The sequence below is a fragment of the Thermobia domestica genome, chromosome 1, assembly GCF_964235325.1.
Source record: "Thermobia domestica chromosome 1, izTheDome1.hap1.1, whole genome shotgun sequence".
Taxonomy (NCBI): domain Eukaryota; kingdom Metazoa; phylum Arthropoda; class Insecta; order Zygentoma; family Lepismatidae; genus Thermobia; species Thermobia domestica.
Window position 1 is genome coordinate 292,540,003 of NC_137454.1, and position 24,316 is coordinate 292,564,318.

General features: G+C 35.0%; 1 protein-coding gene across 12 annotated transcripts in view; it reads right to left on the reverse strand.

The window, feature by feature from the left end:
• Positions 1-24,316, reverse strand: part of sv (paired box protein shaven) — a 390,766-nt gene that overhangs the window by 158,842 nt on the left and 207,608 nt on the right. For 2 of the 12 annotated variants that reach the window (XM_081726762.1, XM_081726750.1), the window contains exon 1: positions 19,271-19,824. The exons of 3 other annotated variants lie outside the window; for them this stretch is intronic. In XM_081726762.1, coding sequence (XP_081582888.1) covers positions 19,271-19,487 — 217 coding nt within the window. In that variant the 5' untranslated portion in view covers positions 19,488-19,824. Of the gene's footprint in view, positions 1-19,270; positions 19,826-24,316 lie in introns of those variants that run through there. 7 more of the 12 variants (XM_081726718.1, XM_081726733.1, XM_081726770.1 and 4 more) reach the window with 7 other exon arrangements.

Here is a 24,316-nt window from a genome sequence, read left to right on the forward strand (position 1 = left end):
ATTAAAATAAATTACAAAAATAACTTTAATATCCTTTTTCTCCTATCTCGTTTGTATCTTAATTTTATAGTTTGCTTAGCTCATTATATGCTTGTGGTAGTAGTATAGCTTCTAACGTAATTTTGCCTTGATAAGCTTAGAAGTGCAGACATTCGTTTTCTTTCTGTTTTTTTTTTTCTTTTCTTAAGAAGACAAGAGAACTGTATGTAAAGGGTGGGGGAAAGAGAAAACGATAAATAAACGAAGCACACAATTTTCAAGTTTAGTGATGCTTCGCTTCTGCTTTTGTTTTCCATTATCACAAATGGTTGAGAGAAGGAGACAGAGAACTGGATAGTCTATCAGTTGCAACGATTCGCGCGAAGAAACTGCAGTGATTCCAATCATTTGTTAGTTCGTGGTTCGTGATGTTCCTCAGCAGAGCTCTCCGAAACATCTCTTGGTATAATATTCAACGCAATTATCGACCTGTGCGTGAGGGCTGATAAAAACAAAGAGCAAATAAAGAGAAGGGGGAAGGATGGGCTTTCTTACAGAATAATTCCTCTCATTTCTTCTTTTTTCCTTTGTGATGAGGATTCTTTTGCTTTACCAGGACTTTGGCTGTTTGACGATAAAATCGAACAGTTTTGTGTTACCACGACAAGCAATAAACAACGCCTTTCAGTGACAGCATCTATATTTGCATTGCCTCTCTACCTGTATAAACAATATCGTTCATAAGCAATAGTGTATATTAAAAACTTGAATCTGTTATAATAATTAACTGTTCTTTTTTTAAAATAAATACAAGTAGGGGTGAGATCTGTCTACTTAGGTTGCCCACCTCTTGTTTCACAGAAATTGTATAGCTTACCAAGTGCACAAATTACAAAATAACAATAAGAAATATAATCATCCTAGCTGATTTAATGGTTAGGGCGTGTGGTTTCCGAACATGAAGTTTGGGGTTCGATTCCTGATGGAATAGCATCAAACACACTACAGTAAATCCGATTCCACTTTAAACTGTAGCTCTCGCCTTGTATTGGCTGACAAAAGACGAGAACGTAAATATAAGTCAATCAACAATAAGAAATAATTCTACTAGCATAAGTCTTCGTTCTAGCATGGACTGAGCAGTACGCAACCTGCAAAACAGTAGAGTAGTGTTGGTTGTCTAACTTTAGGGGAAATTTGTATAATTTCTGAACCTCCAGAACGGCTGACCCGCCTCAATCGTTAGTAAAAATAAATAAATAAATAAACGATATGGTGAAGAGATACCTGTATACAAAGTTTGGTGGATCTCGGCTCCTTTCTATGCGAAAATCTGATGACACAGACATATATACACACACATATTATGTAGTTGATGGGTACTTCAAATTATGTGCTCATAACCAAACTCCCTCTATAAAAATTGTTGCGTGAGTGCCACAGAATTCTGAAACATATATTTTTTGATAGCGCACATATTAATTCCTAGGTGAAGTCTTGACCCGACTACGGTAGGTCCCATAATATTTAAGCTATGGATCTTTAAAGTTCATTTTTTTCATGTTTTCGGCAGCCTATAACTCCGAAATGACGGATTTCTGCACCCAGGTTGTTCTATACTTTTTGTCTTATCTTAGTGTCAGGAATCACCCCCCAAACATTATTGTTGTTGTTTTGAAACACCCTGTATATGAACTTATGCGTTCATATTAGTGCAGTCGAAATCGGTTTTTGGAAAACCCGGGTTTTGAAAAAAGTGACATTTCATAAAACCGAAATGTCGGTTTTAAAGAAACCGCTTTTGCGATTTCGGTTTCGAAAACCGCATTTGCAGTTTCAGTTTTGAAAACCGCATTTGCAGTTTCAGTTTTGAAATCCGCATTTGCGGTTTTCAGTTTTTAGAAAACCGGTTTTCTCAAAAACGGAAAACCGCAAATGCCACAAAAATTAGACAGCACTAGTTCATATCAAGTTCAATAAATGTAACGCAGATTAAGACGGTAGTCAAAATAAAGATGTGACCAAAGACGCTATTTTTTACTGTATAAATAAAGGAGAAATCGTAACAATGAGTACGAATAAAAAACAAAAATACGGAGATTCCGATCTTTCCAACTGTTTGTATTAATAAATTAAACAAATTAATAAGAAATATAATTCTGATCCTTTCAAATCGAAAATAATTTGAAAAAGGGAGAACTAGAAGTAGTTGTTGCCTAGTGGATAAGCAAATAATTAAAATACATTTTTACATAACAAGGGCAGGAGAAGAATGTGGGGTTGGGCTGGAAAAGTGATTAATCATCAACGAATCACAAAACATGGGGAAATATTATTTCTTTGATGAGACACTTTTAAGTAATGCATGGGTCATTAAGTACGTATCGTCTTCCAAGTAATGAGTGGTACTTCACCCGTAAAAACGTTCTCTCTCTGAAACAAGAGGTTAATGAGAAATTTTGGCTTTCTTTATCATCTTTAAACTTCTTCTTAAGATTGTTCATCTTTGCTATTGTTTTTACTTTCTTCCTCAACTTCTCTATCGCAGCTAATTTTGTTATAACCGACACGAGGTAGGATCACTATTTCAAGTTGGGTAACGTATTATTTCGTTTTCGTTCAATCAAGACATTAAACTAACCCTCTTAAAACTGAAAGTGAAATATCATTTTAAGAGACGATAGTAGACTTCAGACCAATATTCTTCAGACTCGACCCACTATAAACTTAACTTATTCCTTTACAGAATAACATACATATAGTCTGTATGCCTATTCATTTTCTTTCACATTGAAAACAATGAAAGAATATGATTATTTTCCCCTAATCCTTGAAAATCTTTCAAAACTAATGTTCCTGGAGAAATATCTGATATGTCGATTATCCGACTCCCCGGGCTCCACTGAAACATGACCATGGAAAGAATTAGAACAGTTTTGGAGTATTCGGACACTTGAAGTGTGTATCTATCCAAATTCATTGAATGTGGAATCCAAATACGTTTCAATCTTGAATCAAAATTTCCGTATCATTCGTTGCAAAATTATCGAAATCTCTTGAAAGTATATCGATTCCAAATCGCGTTCAACATATTATTATTGATGTTTGTTGAAGTTTAGTGGCCACTTTTCAAAAATGAAGTTGTAAAGATGTGGATATACAGTTTGATATGGAATCCAAAAAGCTCTCCCACCAGAAATCGAACCAGGGACCACACGCATGCAAGACACATGCGCCAGCTACAAGACCAGCTAAAGACAGAGGGCTAAATCTTGAATTTTAAGCTTGTTTTTTGTTACATTCTAAGTTCCTTCAAAATATGTGGAATCCAGACCAATATCTCAAGTCTTGAACATGGGATTTTTTTTTTAACCTCTTGTTCCAAAGTTCTGGTACCATATATAGTCTTATTAACCAGCCATGTAAGAGGTATGAACAGCAAAATCAGATTACTTTCTAGCATATGCAAACATTACTTTTGAGCTCTTTCTAAATATATAGTTAGCGTATGTATCTTCTAGACTAGAAAACCAGATTTAATTCCTGGTAGGAGCTTATATGATTCGGATCCCACTTTAAGCTGCATATGCACGTCTCATATAGTCTTAGTGTTAGAAAGGGGCGTTAAACTACGAAACACGCAACCAACAAACGTTACTTTTGATGAAAAATATTGATTTAATGAGCAACAACTGTGGAACAGGTATTACAATAATGATAGGCTTGACTGCTGATGACTCTTAATGTGATGATAAGCAACATTTCGTATAAAATAGGGAGAGAGACCGCTCCCTTCCTTTTTCTGTTTGTATCTGTATCATTTCCTTTTGTTAGTGCGTAGAAACCAGAGTACGCAGAAAGCTGTTGGAGAAGAACCCCTTCCTTCTGACCCAGAGGAATGGAACATCCACGAACCCCAAAATAAGCCAGTAAACACTTCTTTGAGTGGCCTTCTACAGAATGATTAACTAGAGTCCAGGACACATGCAGGCATTTTCTGCTACAGCCAAAAGAATGTTCATTGCAAGTCAGGAGCACATACACAAAAGACCAGGCTCTGGATAATGATTCAGGTTGGGTTGTGGAGGTTCACTGATCAGCAGGGGAGGTGCTCCAAAAGAACAATATTGTCAAGCAGGAACAAGCGATGCCAACAAGATTGCTATCTCATTGTTCAGAAAAAGATCCAAACAGATAGTAAGAAATTTAATCATAAGTAAAGCTTTATAGGATTAAGTTTTATTTTGTTTTAAAATATATATAATCTTGTAAGTGGTCACACAAATAATAATATTAATAATAATAATAATAATAATAATAATAATAATAATAATAATAATAATAATAATAATAATAATAATAATAATAATAATAATAATAAAGAAAACAGCTGTAAGAATTTCTTGTTATTGCGGTGTACAAATTTATGAAGGCGGTGCACGTGCCTTTTAGGGTAGAATTGTGTAAATTATTATCAAAACTTTCAAAATTATTATTATTATTATTATTTTACTGAAAATAACAGCAACTAAAGATCAAGAACAAAACTAGAAGTTGATCAAGATCTACATGCTATCCCAGAATTTGCCTGGGTTTCACTGAGCCAAGCTTTGTAGATACAGTAAATACATTTCTCTCTTTGTTGCCCTGAAGTTTGTGCATGCACGGCAACATTTAAAATTAGCATTCTCGCCTTCAACGTGGAAGACCGGGTTCGATTGCAGGATTGGATTCTACGTTAGGATGTAGGTCCACTGCTCGTATAGTCTCGATGCTGAAAGGTACGCTAAAACTTCAAACTAACCAACTAACTTAGATACAAATACGTACCATTTAACACAATTTATAGCAATGTTACAGTAGTAATCAATACGAAGAATTTCAACACAGTAGCAAATAAATAACGCTTGAATAGTTAGCACTTTTAACGTATTTAAAAGTACGAGGGTTTCCGAGAAATCGTAGACTCTCTTTTAGGAAGCCGTTGGTCGTATCCTATTTATCTTAACTTCATAGTTCGTACATATAGTCTTTAAAAGAGTGAGACTTTCGACTGACACCGTAAGAATGTGTCACGTTCCATAAGTATGGGAGAGATTTGGGAATTTTCCCGAAAACAGTTTCTATTTTATTTTTCTAAACAACAACAACAAAAGATACATTAACAAGTACTCCATGTTCTAGACTATGTATATATTCCAAATTTCGTTCAAGTATGGTTAGTAAAAAAGTTTTTCGAATCACTTTTGTAGCCAATCAGGCTTGGAGGAGGAGAGAGAGGGTGTGTCAGAGAGAGTATGTTTTCATATTCAAACACTAACACATGGCCTTAGTGGTGGTGGGAAATTACTTAAGATAATTAAGTACACGTTAGTTCCATATTAATATAAGTTAATCATCATTAATCAGTCTTAATCACTTCATGATTCAAAGATTTTAAAAGGGTTAATTACTACTTTTTCTTTAAAGGAGGACTAAAAGAAATTTTCTATGTATGCGTAAGCTATTGAGATAATATCATGAGGTGCGGTGGCTCAGTGGTAGACCGGCCTTCCGGTGCTTGGTACAATCCCAGCTCGCGCCGTGTGGACTTTGTGGTGGACAAACACTGTGCTCGTGGGTTTTCTCGAACTTGTCCCGTTTCCTCCCACTTTGTTCATTCCACCATTTCATTCATTTTTCATCATCACCGTCTCCTTTAGCCTAATTGGGCATAACCGTGGGACGTAAAACTCAAAGATTTCATTTCACTTCATAATATCATGAACAGATTATTTGTTTAACCTAATGACACTGACTATACAGACACAGGTAACATAATGAATTTTACAAAATGTGAAGATTGTTGGATTTCATGAAGCAACAGTCGTTAGAGAAAATCCGTGTAGGATGGTAACATTGTAGTAGAAGAGGTGGGGGTCTGTATTTTGCAGCAGCTGAACCCATTGAATGAAAAGCAAAGCTTGTCGTTGCTGTTCATTGAGTGTCATTGAGAGAAACCAACTTTTTGACTCCATCATTCCTCTTGACGACCGTTATTTCTTGCTTATTAAAAGGTGTTAGACTTTTGTGAACTGAAAAACCATACACCGCGGGACTCAATGCCGACTTCATCGTTCTTCTCAGGTAGCTATTTAAGAACTTTAGGAGGAATATCCATGTCAGGTACCAGAAACCATTTGTATTCTGGATATATATACCTTTTACAGCAACTTCCTATTGAATTTAGTAAGGTCAAACCAAGTAGGAGGGCTTTCAAGCAATACATTTCTTGTTTTCTCCTCTGATTTTTTGAAAAGTTATCCACTTGTAAATTACTTTACTAAGACTTCTCTCTTTTGAAAGTCTTAGATATATTGATTATTATTTTTTTTCCCTCACACAAAATCTATATTAATTTATTTTCAGGCTATGAGCGTACTTTTGTTGTAATCATGTTTGTTATTATAGATTGTAAATATCCTCCACAATATTGTGTATCAAAAATGAAACGAAATTGTTAGTTTTACGTCTCACGGATTAGTGGAGTAAAAATGTGGGAGGAAACGAGAGAGAACTCACGGGCACGATGTTGTTCACAACAAATTCACATGACCTGAGATCGAAACAGGGACACCGCATCGGAGGTAAGGGTTCTACCAATTTTTTTAATTAAAAAAAAACAACAACAACAAACAACTGGAACATTTGTCTCCATGATCTTCAAGCACTCAATTGTCCATGAAGAATTTAAATGAGACAAGTATTTTGCGTTATCAGGAGTTCCAGAAAAAATAATTCAAAATTAATTCGATTGTTCAAACTTTATATCAACGTTATACTTCCATGTTCCGTTAGTTAGAACTAGAGCTAATAATACAGGTATCTTCTATTGTGAAAAGTCGAGAATCAACATAACGTTGAAGTCACCAATATGGAGAGTATGTTCTGTCTACGACAAATTAATGTCAAAAACATGATAAAATTGATATTTGCACAATAAGCACTTAAAAAAACTGTTGTAATATATATATATATATATATATATATATATATATATATATATATATATATATATATATATATATATATATATATATATATATATATATATTGTAATGTTTCAAAACACTAATTGGGCATCTGCCTGTTGTGTTGATAACTAAATAAACAGATAAATTAATTAATTAATCACTTTTCAACTTAACACAATATGACAGTGGCACGAATAGAGACATTTGGAGGACAGTTAAAAAAAAAATTCCATTGTCTTTAGAGCAAGTAGAACCCCAATTATTTCGATCTCACGATCGTCAGCCTAACACCTCAGATCACTCAGCACGCCACACTGGCAACTGCTGGGCCACCGTTCTAATCGTCTGTGTAATCAGAGAAATCCGACAAATCACAGTACAGTTTTTTTTTTTTTAAATCTTTATATTAACATTATACAGGTAGGTCTACGCTAATTACAAACTAGAATTAAGTTAAAAATCGACGAATTAAATGTCAAATAACCAAGTCAAATTAGAATAAAGCAACTAAAAAAAAAAAAAAAAAATATGGGAAGCTTTCGGAGATTAAATCCTGTAGTGAATGCATCGTTAAATAGAGGCAATAGTAAGACCAGCGAAAAACGTCATAATAATAACATTGAGAGCGCATGAGTTAACTTTTTTTTTTTTTCGATAAACTTATACTGTTGTATATTGAATAATAGGTTCATTCAACAATGATTTTTGTCAATGTCAAGAGTTCGAAGAAAGTGATTTTTTTTTTTTTTTGCTTTATTTTCTGATAGTCTGTTTTCTTTCTTCGTTTTTTTTTTTAATCTTTCAAAGGTTTTTCATAGGGAAATACATAAAAAGCTATTAAACCACTGACACGTGACTTATCCAAGTGGACAGAATAGCGGCAGTGTAAGTGATGAAGATGGTTGTGAATAGATACAGCGCTTGATAGCAATAAGGAAAAAAAAAAAGAACAACATATAAGGGACGGCATAATACCGAGGTAGTATTTTTTTCGGAGGTAGCAAGAAAAGGAACGATAGATTCCCCTTTTTTATTATTTAAAAAATGTGGATTGAAGGAACGAAACGAGTATCGGAAATGTTAACCATTGTCGTATCCATTAAGTTAAAAGCACTTATTCAAGGAATAATGTTAAGTCCAGAGTAATGTATAGAGAGTAATAAAGTAGCATAGTTTACGATACTTTGTATCAAGTAAAACCCTTTGGATTAGATATTATTGAAAATAGTTGGTAAGGCACGTTTCAGTACAACGCGTATCCTATTTATAATACAAAAACATATCAGTTTGTAACACTAATATCCTGAAATGTTACACAACTGCTTAAGATATGTGTAGTGTTTGTTGTAGAAAGACAAGGGGCACGATGAGAATTATTATAAACGGCAATTGCCTCAGTACATCACGTGACAGCGATATCTCGTCTCGAAAAATTTGATTCTATTGGTAGGACTCCGTCTCGTCTCGTATATTGTTACTAATAGAATTGCCTACGAATTGACAAGTGAAAATGATGTCTTTTCTCGGAAGTGTATTTGTTTTTATTGGAAGAGCTCTCTCAAGTATCATAACTCTTCCCAAAAAATCTGTCTCGTCTCATCCATAGGCAATCGTATACGTCACAAAAATTCTATCTCACCTCTCGTGGGACGTTATTCAATACTGAAATGAATGGTGCTCATAACCTCGCATGCTGGAAATTCTATCCACTGATGTATTTGTCAATCATCTGATATCTATGAGCAAATGAGTGAATTTTAACTTACCTTGTTTTTATGTAATATTTTATACTCTGCATGCAGAAGTATTAAAAAAAGTCGTAATCACGATACCCATGCGACATGAAGCGAGGTAATTACTTAATTTGCTTCAAAGCTGCGTCTTCTTATATTTTTTCTCCTATTTTAAATAAACTTTTATTCGCATTTCAATATCCCAGTTTTTTTAGTTCTTACCCAATCACCGTTGGAAACGCAGTGTACTGTATGTGACTGATAAGTTCAACAAATCATGTCTATAACATACAATATCCAAAGGAATTTCCCACATTAATGAGGGAAAGAACTGAAACGAAGACTAAAGACATTTTTGTGAATAGAAAAGAATTCAGATCAAGCACCTTCATTGGAAATAACTTAAGTGAATTTAAATTTCCTTTTATTGGAATTCTTCTCTATTCCAATTCTTTTTTTTTCGCTCTTTTTCTATTCTCCGCTCTTCGTCGTATAAGTGTACCATTTCTCTCACCACTTCACTAGTTTTTCCCTCTGTTTTTCGTATTCTTTCTTTTTATCTTTCGTGTTTCTTTTTTTCTTTTTTTCCCTCTCTGTGAAGTCTACTCGCATTCTGATCCCTGAAAAGTTTCTCGTTATATGCATAGGCTGGTTCCGTTTCGCAAAGGACCAAAGGAACCATTCCTCTTACTCACGGGAAGAGTTAATGACATGTAAAAGTCAGAGGTAGGTGATAATAAATGAGGGACTAACTTGCTATGGTTGTGCACTTACAGCCTCACCCCCTCCTCTACCTTTCGAGCTCTCTCTCTCTCTCTCTCTCTCCTTCTATATTGTACGTATATGTACACACGAACACACCATCCACATTCACCCACGTGATGAAAAATAGTTCTATATTTCATGTTGGAAAGAATTTCTTTCTTTCGCGAACGATCTCGGATTCATTTTCTTTTCTTTCTTTCTTTTTCATTTATCACTTTACATCTTAGTCGCTCGATATGTTGAAATACCTTCCCAGTTGTACCCATTCTATTATTATTATTATTATTATTATTATTATTATTATTATTATTATTATTATTATTATTATTATTATTATTATTATTATTATTATTATTATTATTATTATTATTATTTAACTCTCTGCTACTACACATCACGAAGACTCTGGCGGCAAAGATGACTTTACGTTCAACTAGATGATGGGTGGGCAGCGAATCGGTTTCCAGCGCTGTCCGCTTTGCTGTTAACACTAATTACTTGCGAGAACTCCTTCGTGGCTCTATAGTTAGCGTACACATTCTCCGCGCGAGGGACACAAGTTCGATTCCCAGTGGGAGTTTATGTGGTTTGGAAAACACGCTATGCTGTAGTTTCACATCTCATATAGGCACGGTGCTGAAAGAGACGCTAAATTCAAATCCAACCAACACGAATACAGCAGTATGAAAACAGGGATGCACAATGCAACTATCACACAAAACAATGATAGCTTATATAAATCAACGGAAATACCGAACGAAATTAAGCTTAACTTTACATTACTTTCCAATGTTGAAATTAATAAGCTGAGTTGACGGTAGCTGAGAGAAAAGCAACCAGCACTTGTAATCTAATCGATTAACGTAAGACTTACAAGTAATAGTGGTGCATAGAAGTAACAAAATTTACCGAAACCAGACAAATATTAATCAAGAGCATTTTTCAGATGTTCATCTGTAATAGCAAATGAAGTGATATCTTTCCTTAACGACTTGATTCTTCTCATGTCAAATAATTAGCGCACACAGTCCCAGATTTGATTCCTCATGTGAGCAAGAATGTTTCTGTGTTGACTCACATCGGGAGGAGCAAAGGGAGGAGATCTTTATGATAAAAACTTGATTAATCCGTTCTTGGATCTCACAAACTCTATATTTCAAAATGATTTTAACCGTATGTACACAAGATTTTAAAGTTTGAATAAAAGTATAAATTAATAAAAATCAAATATATGAACACTTGTATTTAATGACGATAGCGCATGTGGAGGCAGAAGGAGGAGGAGAATGACTGTTGCTTTTCTTGGAAGGAGAATTACTTCTCATGATAACACAAGGTAACTGAGTTTCCGGCGATTCTGGTGTCTGCATACACAAGCTGGGAATTCGGATTTCGGTGCGAAATTTAATCGAGTTTTTCGTTCTGATTCCAAGTTGGGCATTCGGGTTCCGGAGTTAATATTATACTTATCACGATAGAACTCGTAATCTTTTTTTAATAGTATATTTTTTTTTAAATTGTAGTTTGAGTTTAGCGTTTCCTTTCAGCAGCTAGGCAATATGAGACGTGGACCTACAGCTTAACATGGGATCGGAACCATATGAGCTCCCACCGGGAAATGAAATCGAATCTCCCACGTCAAAGTCGCGTACAAAATAGTATTTTGTAACCGTTAGACTGTTATAGATATATTCTCTATGTTTCTCATTTCATAATCTTCATAAATAACCAAGGAAGTGTTAATATGTTTTTTAAAAAAAAGTTTAAGAATTGTTTCACAATCAGCAATGGGAAAATTAAATTCTCATCCCATTTTAATGCATAACATGTCACGTGTGTATAATACATAGACACGAGCTCTTCCTTATGTAAGTATACACGACCATGACATCTTTGTATAAAAGTAATTTTGCCGACAATAATAGCTTACCGTAAGCAGACGTTTATTTCGTTTAAATGCTAGGAAATGGACACACAAAGCCTAACTTCCCTCTTTCTGTTCGCCCACAACAGAAACAGAATTTTCCAACTTCCCTAATAGCTAAGCTACATCTGCATGTATGGGAACAGAAGATGCCGAAATTCTTTATTTTCAAAGAATCGCTTGTGTGTGCAGCTAGGAAGTGCAGATTGCAAAAGGGAGATTCCTCGTGAAGGCTTAGAACAAAGCCTCCAAACAGAAGTGATATGACACGTGTGTCAAGCGATTGTCACATGCGAAGAAAACTGGTTAGAATCTATCACTGACACCCTCGCTTCATAAAGGACGTGCCGCCTTCAGTTGGTCACCAAAAGTTCCTTTTATTCCTAACAATTGACAGCATTGTTGTGAACAGTAAGAAGTGCTCATGATGGTTTTGTGTTCTTTGGGAAGGCTGTTTCCTGGTATTAAAGATGTTCCTTAACAAGACATTTGTGGTCTCAAAATGCTGCTCTACCAGTGGATTCCAACAAATTATTTCTAAATCTGAAGCTCTGAACATCACTTTTGCCATATGTGCTAACCACAAAGAACTGCTTGCTCTGTATTGCTTAATTAAATCGACTGGCGTGCAAGATAACACTGTTTTGTAGTTTTATGATGTTCTGTAATTCACATGATGGGAATCTGGAAAACTCAAAAATTGTTCTGTTACGATAATACTAATATTAATGAACTCTTGTCGTACAACGTGGCTGTTGCGTTCGAAGCAGTGAAAAGATATTAAAATAATAGCCAGTGTTGTAGTCCTCAAATTTTCACAGGATACGCACTATTTTATGAACACCTATGATTTACATAAAAGACATATTATATGACAATAGAGAAAGCATTATTTCAATTAACAATAATAATTTCGTCAAAACCTAAAGGATGCGATACTTTTTTTATAGTCTAATAGCATTTTAAGTTATTTTCTTGATGACACTTCTTAGATAAATCACTGCATTATTAAAAATAGATGTAGGTATGAATTACGCAGATGGAACCAATGCATTGCGAGAAGAGACAGAGAAAATTGTGCCCCATGATGATGTACCAGAAGGAATTATGAACATTGTGGTGAGCAATAGGGTGGAAATAGGAATACGATTATTACAGTTACATAAACCTTTCAAACTGTTATTCACTAATCAAAACAACACGAACTTGGACAGAGATAGAGCTGGCATAATACATTCATTTTTATTTTTCCCCTTACTTGTCTCTCTCTTTTGTGATCGCAATTAAAAAGTAATGGATTTTTTCACATGATCGATATACTTGAACAACGACTAAGAATAGGAAATAAAAAAAAATTAAAATATTTCTGTTTTACGTCCAACGCTTATGTTGGCTAGGCTAAAGGAGACGATGATGATGAGAAATGAATGAGATGATGCAATGAATAAAGGAGAGGAAACGGGAGAACGCCGAGAAAACCCACGAACACGGTATTTGCCCACCACAAAACACACTTGGCTCAAGGTGGGATAGAACCAGGGACCCCACGCAACGCATCGGCTAAGGATTAAAAAAAAAGGGATGTGATATAGTCATTTATCAATGGAGTTATATCCTGATTTTATACTGTATATATATATATAAAAGAAATCGAAGTACTATATACTTTGAAGCATCCTCTGTGTAGATGACTACGATTAATCAGAGAGTATATGGCGTGATCGATTACAGGTTTGGTAGTAACTCGGCAAGAGAAGGAAAGGAAGTACTATCAAGGTCAGAAATGGTCAAGTAGTTTCGCGTGATGATAACAGATGGCACCACAGGTATAGAAGACGAAAGGTCAGTTCCAATTTAACATTCTTGAAGAAAATAATGCGGATTGACAATAATGCAAATCACAAATTCATAACCCATACTAAGGTAAGAAGAAATTTAGCGATCTATTATTAGCACTACTGATAATAAGTCCAACGATTCTATTACGTAAAAAGCTTGATGATGTTTGTACAGTAATTGACGTTTTGAATAAATGAATAAAGTAGTTCGTTTGCATCTCTTTTAGATTAATAGTTTTAAATATTTTTGAATAACATATCTTTATGAAGATTTCTAGTTCATATAATTTAATTATCTATTTGTTTAAAGTAAGTTTTCCCGGGCTATTAGCCACGAGAAATTATTGACTTCCGACGTTTCGAATGCAGACCTTGTATTCATCTTCAAGGATTGTTCTCATTCGAAAGATCGGAAGTCAATATTTTCACCTGACTGACAGCCCGAGAAAACTTACTAGCATCACGTCGCCAGGAAAGATTCAATTCTTTGAACGACAGCAGCATAAACAGCATGATCTTACTAGGACAATCTCAAGAACTGAGATTAGGAATTAGATTTCTGGGCCTTCAGCAATTATGGTCATGTTAGCTTGTCACGTATGAGGAATGACGTACCTCGGTGATCACACTATTCGGGAAACTGGTGAAGGAAAGAAGCGGCTGGGACTGGTATGCTACGTGTACGTACCATCCCGCCATTTGCCTAGTGTGAATGAGGAAATGTCAGGCTACTTCACTCAGGATGGCTAGCCTGAAAATGCTGTTACACTTTTTCAACCGAGAATCCTCACAGAGAATAGAACGCAGCACCGCTCGCACCAAAGCGAGAGTATTAGGAATTATGCTATGCTTCTTCTCCTTCTTCTTCCTTTTTAAGAAAGTTTACTGATTTACCGAACTTTCCTCAGTGAGTTGTTTTTATCTAATTATCTTTAAGTTTTACTACATTTTACTCGTTTTTCTCGTTTTTCCAGTAACCAATTACGACAGGGACATGAACACAAACGTCGAGGACAGTTAAAATTCCAAAGGCTCTCCCACCCGGAATCGAACCCGAGATCCAGTACACCAAAGGTGACCGTGCGGCAGCGGAGAGGGCACGTTCGGTCACAAGGATAATTTCAAGTAAACAAAAATTAAATTATAGTTTAGCGTCTGATTCATCTGTAGGATTGCCACCTTTTGGTAAGCCTAAAGCGAGACACACTGATTTAACATGCAAATGAAATGAAATCTTTTCAGTTTAACATCTCACAATTATGACCTTTAGGCTAAGGGAGACGATGATTAAAGCAAGTGAATTGTGACGGAAGAGTTGGTGGAATGAGAAACTGGGAGGAAACAGAAGTACCCCGAGAAAAACCATGGACACGATGTTGTCCACCACAAACTTACTTGGTCGGGGATCGAACAAAGGACCCTACGCACCAGAGATAATAGCACTACTACTCAGCCATCGTGACCCCAATTTCATTGATAATGAAGCACAGCATAATATAAATTATTTACACTATTTAGGTACCAGATCTCTATTGAAGTGTAAAAAAATAAATATTACTCTCTTCCATCAATTTAATCACCTTGTCCTTCCTCTTTTTCCTTCTATTCTATACTTCGTTACGCTCCTCTGAGTGCAAGTAATTACTAAACATTTTTCTAATCAGATTTCACAGAGGTACAAGTAACAATCGAATAACCTTGTTCACAATAATAGAAATAATAGGCGAGGGATATCCGGCTTCGATTCCCTGTGGGAGCCACGTGGTTCAAAAAAATGAAAATGAAATTATTATGTTTCACGTCCCACGATTATGCCGGTTAGGCTAAAGGAGACGGTGATTATAAGAAATGAATGAAATGGTGGAATGAAGAAGGTGGGAGGAAACGGGAGAACCCCGAGAAAACTCACGCACACGGTGTTTGTCCACCACAAAGTTCACGTGGCGGGAGCAGAGTTTGCCACGTGGTTCAGGTCCAACGGTAAGCTGTAGGTTTACACCTCATAAAGCCTCACTGCTGAATAGAAGCTAAACTCGAAATCTACGAAAACTTCAGTAATAATAATAATAATAATAATAATAATAATAATAATAATAATAATAATAATAATAATAATAATAATAATAATAAAACATTTGGAAAGAGCAAAATTGTGATATTTTAAAATTCTACTGCCCTCAGACAGTTTCGGAACTGTTTGTTATGTCCAACATTTTGCAAGGTCACTAATTTGAAAATATATTGTTTATATGCAAAACTTAGCTACCAAGTTGGTATTCCCACCGTAGTGCTATGTATGAGCAATGGAAAATACCAGCAGCAAACTATCTCAAGGTCATTATATGTGCAGTATATAAAGTACTCTATAATGTGATTTTACAAGAAATACCTTTTTGAAGGAATAAATACATGAACTGATTATCTCAGTAGCATTTTGTAAACTATCAGAAATTTGCGCAGAAACAAATGCAATATTGATTTCATTTCCGCGTTGTTTCTAAACATAGTTATTTTTATAATAACGATTCTACTTGAAAATGAAATGTCAACTTTAACTTTCTCACTCTTATAACCCTTCAACTGAAAGAAATTGTTTATAAATAGGTAAAGTAGAATTAGCACACAGGAAAACTCATGAACACGGAATTTTACACTATATGTTATATGATCTAGAATAAAACTATGATCCGTTGCATTGGAGTTGATAATTCAAGCGTGACGAGTGCTCTTAACCTGCATTGATGCATGAGACATCACGTGCGAAATATTGTCTTAATAATTGAAGGGTCGGATGCAAGAACCAAGTAGGTTCATATTTTAGCGAATTTGATATTTTCACATGTTTCAGTAGGAAAAGATTACTCTACATTGTGTGCAAGAATTATGTGGATCCGATGATTATATTCAGTGTTATAATGCAAAGAAGGTATCTACATAAGTGTTCATCGTGAAGTTAGAACAACAAACAGGCAGCTCCGGAAAAAATTCTAAAAGTGGACTTACCTGGTTCTTGCATTCAACCCTTCAATTGAGAATTTGCATTTTTATTTTAGGGTCTTGGCATGGTAATAATAGAAATAACTACATTTCTTGTGATGGGGAGAATTTAAACTTTCAATTTTGTTCATATGAGATGGTGCAGCAAATCGTTTGCAGACTACTGTACTAGGTGTAGTGTTGGCCACTCCCGAAATAAAATCCTAGTTGCGCTACTGACGACAAGTATTATGCAAAAGGCTCCATAGTCTCAACAATAATGATCGAATGTCTCTTGAAAATTATAAAATGCAATGCACAGTATCAATTCTAATTCCTATCATTAGACAACCAGTCCTATACAAATTCGTAAACTAATTTGTTTATTTATTAGAAGCTTTCAGATATGACTGCGAGACAAATTTACGCTAGCATCAAACATAATAAACAAGAGCAACAGAGATATAATTGGAAGGTAGTCGACTATGGTCAGTTTAAAGGTACCATCTTTGCAAGCACTTGTTGTAACTATGATAAAACCTTTCAAAAATCTGTTTAGTTATTCACTGATTTTGAAGTCAGAACTTTCCGAATGCGAAGCGCGAATGCCAATCCTAGCCTAAGTCTTTCGATTTTAAGTTGAGTGATATATGGTAATCAACTGCAAGTTCTATCGCTGTTATTAATGGAAAACCAACTTCATTGCTCCCTAATTACCTCATGATATTGAGTGAACTCTGAAGAATTCGTTTTCAACTACACGATTCCATGACCCTATATGCTATCCATTTAAGTAAGCATGAGCACCAGTTAACTTACTCTATCCGTTATAAGAACAGAGTCACATTTTTAACCATTCTGCTAATCTAGTGTAATCTTGACCCGATACAACGGAAAATTAGGAAATTCATTAAACAATAAAAATTTGAAAACATACTCAAGTATATTTTTTTTACTTATACCTAATATGATTATAATGCACAGTTATACGAATGAAAAAGATAATGGTACTGATCTAAAGGAAAAAAAAAAAAAGATGGCTTATCGATCAAGTAACAAGACCTTCAGAAAAAAACACACCAGTCAATTGAATAGGTATTTTAAACCCAATAATTTGGCGTTAACCTCTTATGCTCGTATGTAATTTGTCCACTGATAACAAGTACTCAAGCGTATCATTATGATATTAGTCGATAAGACTTCGCTCAGTCATTTAAGTCAAACGAAAATAATAACCACGGCGGCAATAAGACTGGTCAAGTGAGCGTACAGAAAGCAAACTACACTACAATCGAATCATGGATATTAACAACAAAATTCCATTTCATTTTACGTTATCGATCCATCTCTAATTACTAGTACTTAAGAACGTGTATTTGTATTCGTTGTAATATAACTATTCTTGCATACAGAAAGATACTACTTTCGAATGACATGTACCAATAATAATTTGTTTTTCCTGATACATTCTGAACCGGTAGACACAGCGTAGATTTTAATTTTCATTATTATTATTATTATTATTATTATTATTATTATTATTATTATTATTATTATTATTATTATTATTATTATTATTATTATTGTGAAATTTGGTTTTGTTCATGTTACGTTAGTAGCTGACGCAAATATGTAATCAAAATTTAGGTACAAAAAATATAAATAGCGTTTTCTAATTGGAAGGTCATGGTATTGAATCTCACAACAGGCCATCCTGACTTTCTCGTAGGCAAAATTACTTGAGAAGTAAATATTTAGTGAAGGGAAACTCATGGTAATATTAAGGATCTTCACTACAGCGAAATTAAACTACCCTTAATTTTAGAGTTTTTCTGTAATATCTTCAAAACAAATAAAAATATTAGAAAAGCAGAAACGTAGTGAACTAGACAATACGATTTTGCATGTGATACCTTTACTACAATTCACCTATCTGCTTTTGGTAAGCCGCTATTTACAGAACATGCAAAAAAAGCTAAACCTATCTACAGTTGCAAGTCGAAAGTAGATAGATGAGCTGTGATAACGGTATTACATGCAAAATCGTATTGTCTAGTTCACTACGTTTCTGCTTTTCGAATATTTTTTATTTGTTTTGAAGATATTACACAAAAACTCTAAAATTAGCGGTAGTTTAATTTCACTGTAGGGAAGACCATGTTTCAAAATAATAATGAATGTGTAAATGATGAATGACATGATATAGTCACATTAAAAAATACTAATACCCAATTCTTTGTTAACGGAAGATTAGAATTCAACAAAAATATTGAGAAAACTATTTCTGCGAACGGAGGATGGCAAGCACGTTCTGAGTGCGTGGTCCTGAGTTCGATTCCCAGCATATGTAATTACGTTGGATACATACTCGACTAAGAGTTGGAATCCCCACTAGATGCATTCTCATATAGGTAGCTTCGCTTTTTTTTTTTTTTAAAAAAAAAAGAAAAGATAAGCTCCAATGAATGAATGAATGCAAGCGTATTTTTTTCGCATAACTACTTCAAAAGTGCAGTACTTCCTGTATATCTTATTAGGAAAATGAAAAGCTTTACGTCTCACGATTATATCGGCTAGGCTAAAGGAGACGGTGATGATGAGAAACGAATGAAATGGTGGAATGAAGAAAGTGGAAGGAAACGGGAGAACCCCGAGAAAATCCACGCACACGGTGTTTGTCCACCACAAAGTTCACTTGACGCGAGCTAAGACGTTCTGTTAGGAGTATATATATAAACTCTCATGGTAATTTTTTTTTAAATTTTAAGATATATAAGGCATATATCAATCAGAATGCATAGAGTGGAATGAGCTCTGCAGCCTACGCACGAATCACGTCCTATATTAAATCTGTTCAGTTGATTTTAACGTCCTGCTTAGCACCGAGGCTATATAAGAAATAGACCTACTGATTAACGTGGAATCCAAACCGAGAATCGAACCCGAGTCTCCCAAGCCAAATAATTATAAAACTCTTTTTTCCAGTAATATAAACTCAAATGGTGTTTGTTGCTTTTCCTATTGACTATAGTTCGTTCTTACCTGAACTCCAGTTTCTTTTCACTAGTTTACGTGTTGACTTTTCTCCTTTCGTTGCAGTGGGTACAGGCTGTTCCTCCAGAACCTCTTCCTTAATTACCATTACACTCGAGTCTGCACTATTCGGAGTATTTTGCAAGTTTCCTTCACATTTAACGAAATGAACCATATTAACGTTATTGATCACAGTGACACTATCATCTTCCTCACATTTTACCATCGTGAATATCAATCCACTTTTCCTGATTCGGTTGGTTTACAACTTTTCTTTATGAATTCACTGTTAATAAATATATGTATTTCTATCTGTAGCCTCGACAGCTGACAGTTGAATGAATGTGCTATTGCCATTTTCCTTCCTAACAGAAACATAGCCTCAAGCGAAAAGTATGATAATGCTTGCCACTGTCCATCAAAGAAGGGGTTTAAAAATGTATTTTCCTTCTCTGGTATGTTGAAATATCCCTGAGGCAATATTTGAGACACCAAGGATTACATTTTAGAACCCAATGAGCTGATAGATTTTTATCAGCAACTCTTGTCAGTCACTTCTCTAACAATGAGTAACTAACTTCTGGCTGTTGTTGTATGGCAATGTTGTGTTATTTCTAACTTTATACAACCTTTTCTCACTGAAACTTTCTTAACATAATTTCCGTACCTGTTGAAGAATATAGTCTCTCTTGGATTCAGAACAAGCATGAAAAATAGTCCTGTGTATTTACGTAAAACCTAATACAGTTAGAAGTAATTTCATGGATTTAATTTTTGTATAAGCACAATTAGTTTTCTTTAATATCAATAAAATTAATACTAGAAACGTGTAGTTCAATGGCAGTGTACTTCCTCAGCAGTACAATTTCGGATATTTGATCCTAGATGACTCTAAGGTCTACCATATGTGCAACACGTGCATTTGCACGGGATGGCAAGTTACGAGGACGGCAAAATCTGTCAAAACTATATTATTTAAAATAAATATTTCTTGTTGTATACAGACATAATGATGATGATAGTTCAATTTACTAAGCTGATCTTTTATTTGAATACCGGTAGTACATACATAAATTATATTTAGGTTGCATTAGTTTCAGGTCACATGGACAGTGCTAAACCAAATGGTCAAACAAATTCCAGCATGAATTACTTGATTGTTGTCAAATACAAGAACTCAATTCTCGAACAGTAGCGAACATCTATTCTATTTAGTTAGTTATCACAGTTATGATACGAGAACTGGTCTTGTCTTTTTGACAAACAAGTTGCTTATCATTGAAGGTGGAAACAAGTTTTTTTAAAATTGACGGATGTAGAAGGAAAATCAAGAATTACAGATAAAAAAAAAAGCTAGTTGCACTGGAATTCCAAACTGATATAGTCCTATTGAGATTGAAGCTCGATATTGAACGAATCCATAAAAATGATCTTTTCTTTGCAGGTGTGTTTGCTTTATCTTCCACTAACACAATAGATTATTTTTTTTAAAAAAAAAAAGACACAACAAGATTGTATATGTAATGTTTAGGCCTTTCTGAGTGCAAGTGCACATTCCCTTCCCTTCGTTGTTCATGATGAAGTAGCATACTTAAAATCGTAGCTTTTAAAATTTGTTCTTTCTGGAGAAAGAGGGGCGGCAAATTGCCCTGGATGACACGATATGATTTCAGCATTAGTTCAAAATCTTTATATTTTAATATCTTTTTCAGCACTAGTCTAATAATATGACGGTCTACAGTTTAATATGTAACTCAAAACTACATTTACGGGCATAAAATCTAGAAGCATGTGTACAGGTAGCGTGTATATAACAACTTAGCTACTAGGGCGAGAGATGTCCAAACTTACAAGTCCGGCTCTCATCTCTTTGTATGAGAGAAAAGAGACCATTCATTCTGACTAAGGATGGCCGAAATTTTCCGAAATCGGAAATTTCACTGTCCGGATTTCGGAAAAATTTCGATGTCGGAAAAATTTTGGATTTTTTCCGAAATTGGAATTTTCTTAATTCCGGATTGTTTTCGAATTCCGAAATTTTTCCGACATCGGAATTTTCTAAATTCCGGAATTTTTCCCATTTTACTTTCCAGATTTCGGAAAGTAAAAATTCCGGAATTGGCCATCCCTAGTTCCGATGTTATTTTAAAAAAAAGCATGAGTAGGTACGCTCAGCGCTGTTAAAATTAATAGATTAATTAACTGTTACTCGAATAATTTCAGTTTTCAATATTCAAAGAATTCATTATTTGAATTCTAATAGTTCTAGTATGCACTTCGATTGACTGCAATATTAGTTTAACGAAACACTTAGAATTATGTTTTTTTTTTTTATTCATAACTAGCTGAATATGCCCATTCTTCGCATGGGGGCTGTATTTGGAAGTCAAGCCTGTGGGAATGTCACCATCCATTACAGCGACCGCGAAAACTATGAATTTGACACAAATGTCGGTCATTTTGTGCTATTTTTACATGTCTCGGTATCCCTCCTGTTTGCCGTTTCCTCCCATTTTCTTCATTTCAGCATTTTACTCATTGTTATCATAACTGTTTCTCCTATCCTCGGTGCATAAGCGTGGGACGTTACACTAGGAATTTTATTTCAATTTATTTCAAGATCTGTTTGTGGTCCGTGGATCACAGTTTGAGAGAACTGCTCTAAGGGAAAGTGGCTCCTGACGCAAAATGCATCATTGAAATTTTAGGATGTCAACACGGAAAGCAGTTAAAATATTGAAGTCAGTTACCAATTACAGAAACTGAATAATTTATAGAAGATAAAACATTTAATCAGAGTGTGAAGAGAGTCAAAGCCATTATATGTTTAAAAGTGGTAGGCCTACTCATTATTTTATTGGGGGATATGTCAAGAGAGGCGCGCTATAGGCTGGGGTGAAGGAATAATCAACTTTAAGTGTGTGTGTGTGTGTGTGTGTGTGTGTGTGTAGTACAGACTCCACTGTCGAGAAAATACCTATACACTTCAAACTGATAATCAAGGTCACTTTGAAACTCGCTATCTTCTGTTACATCAGAGATATGTTGTCAAATCAGAATGTCGCCACCGTAGAAGGGGGAAGGGAAGAGAGAGAGAGAGAGAGAGAGAGAGAGAGAGAGAGAGAGAGAGAGACAGAGACAGAGACAGAGAGAGAGAGAGAATTCCATGTTTTCCTTTCATCAGTTGCTAACATTGCCTCTCAACGAATATATGGTTGTCTTATTTTCTTCTATTTTAAAGTGTATTTCTAATTCCACTACTTCAGGAAAAAAATAAATGATCCGTCGATTATCAAAATGTAAATGAAAAAAAAAAAAAAAAAAGATAACGCTATTAAAACTTAGGGTTTGCAAGAGAATTTGTAGGAAATATTCATTCTGATACTGGAAGCAAGTCTGTGATTCTAAAATCGGTAAAGCACTACTTACGTTTTTAACAAAGGTATCAGTCTTTAGAACTAGACGATAATTTTCCTCTTTTGTCTTGAATTATGAATAGGGAACATTGGTTCTGAATGAGCGGAATCCCGTATACACTAATGCACATGCACTTTAGAAACGCACATGTTTTTTTGTCGACTAGTGATTTGACAACAGTCGAATCTCGGTAGATATCAATGACATCCCCAATAATTATTTTTAAGCACAAACACACTGTAACTGTTATGGTTGTGCGAAAGCTTATTGGGAAGTTTTCTTTATAAATGAGAACGAAAATAGAAACAGTGTTATCTGTTGAAAGTCTTCTTGCAGCCCAACGCATTTACGGAAGATCACACATCACACTTTCGCGGATAGACTTAACACGACAACACAAAATCAATGCAATATTCTTTTACGATAAGATTTCTTCCGATCTTGTAACTTCTAGTTACCAGCTTCGACTGACTACTGGGAGGCCCAAAGGATTTTCTTCCTTCGCTTTTATCGTTTCCCCCTGCTTCTCTTACACTACACACACACACCTCTTCTCTCTTTCTATCTACAAAACCATATCCGCCTCCCAAAAAACCCGCCCCCATCGTTGATATTTGCACGGTGCATGGTCGGTGGTGTGCATGGCTACTCTTTGGATCACTAACTTTCCATGGCATGAGCTCGTCAGGGCTTCTGGCTCTGCCGGACGAGCAGGTACACGGAACCATAGTCCCGTCACCGTCGACGGGAAAGCCACCCGTTGCTTGCGTTGCTTAACATGGGTGATGTTGATGGTGAGTGGGTGGGCTGAGTAGTTATAGTTGAAGGTAGGTGGTAGATGGCGGTGAAACGTCAAGGGTGGTGGAACACCAAAAGAAAACACACACACAATCTTTCATTGAAATGAAAACAAGAAAAATACAAAATAAAAGAATTTCTTTTTATATACAAAAAAGGAAAAAAATGTTCTTGCCCTTTAAAGTTCATTGACATATACATCAATCGGTGATACTTTTTTTTTATTTTAACAATCTTCTATTTTTTTCGCTTAATAATAATAATAATAAAAAAAACTCTCCTCCTTTCCCTCCCTAAACCACATGTCATTGAGTTCCTCCACACTCTGGCTGGACTTCATATGTAAAGCAACCTTTCTGCTTAGTTGGTCAAACAGAACAGCAACTCTAGCATGAAGAGAAGTAGTCCAAAAAGTTGAAAGATTTGCTTCGTCTACACACAACATAGTGTTACCAGAAGTTTTGACAGATAATATTTTGGCCTACATTTCGAAGATACTGAAAAAAAAAGTGACTAAATGCACACGTGTGTGTGTGTGGTCTTCTGGTGTCGTTCCAATTAAGTGCAAAGAGCAGAACCAGCTAATGGTAAAGTATTGGTACAACCAAAGATTTAATGGCTCAAATACATAGTTTATTAATGAAGAAATATGTACAGTAAATTCGTTGCCACACACTTCGTACTATTTCTATATTATTATTATTATTATTATTATTATTATTATTATTATTATTATTATTATTATTATTATTATTATTTAACCTTTGTTTCATGACTTCTGGCTTTTATTTAAGGAGTAACAGACGTAAGCTTAAAATTCATATTTTGGAGTATATATAT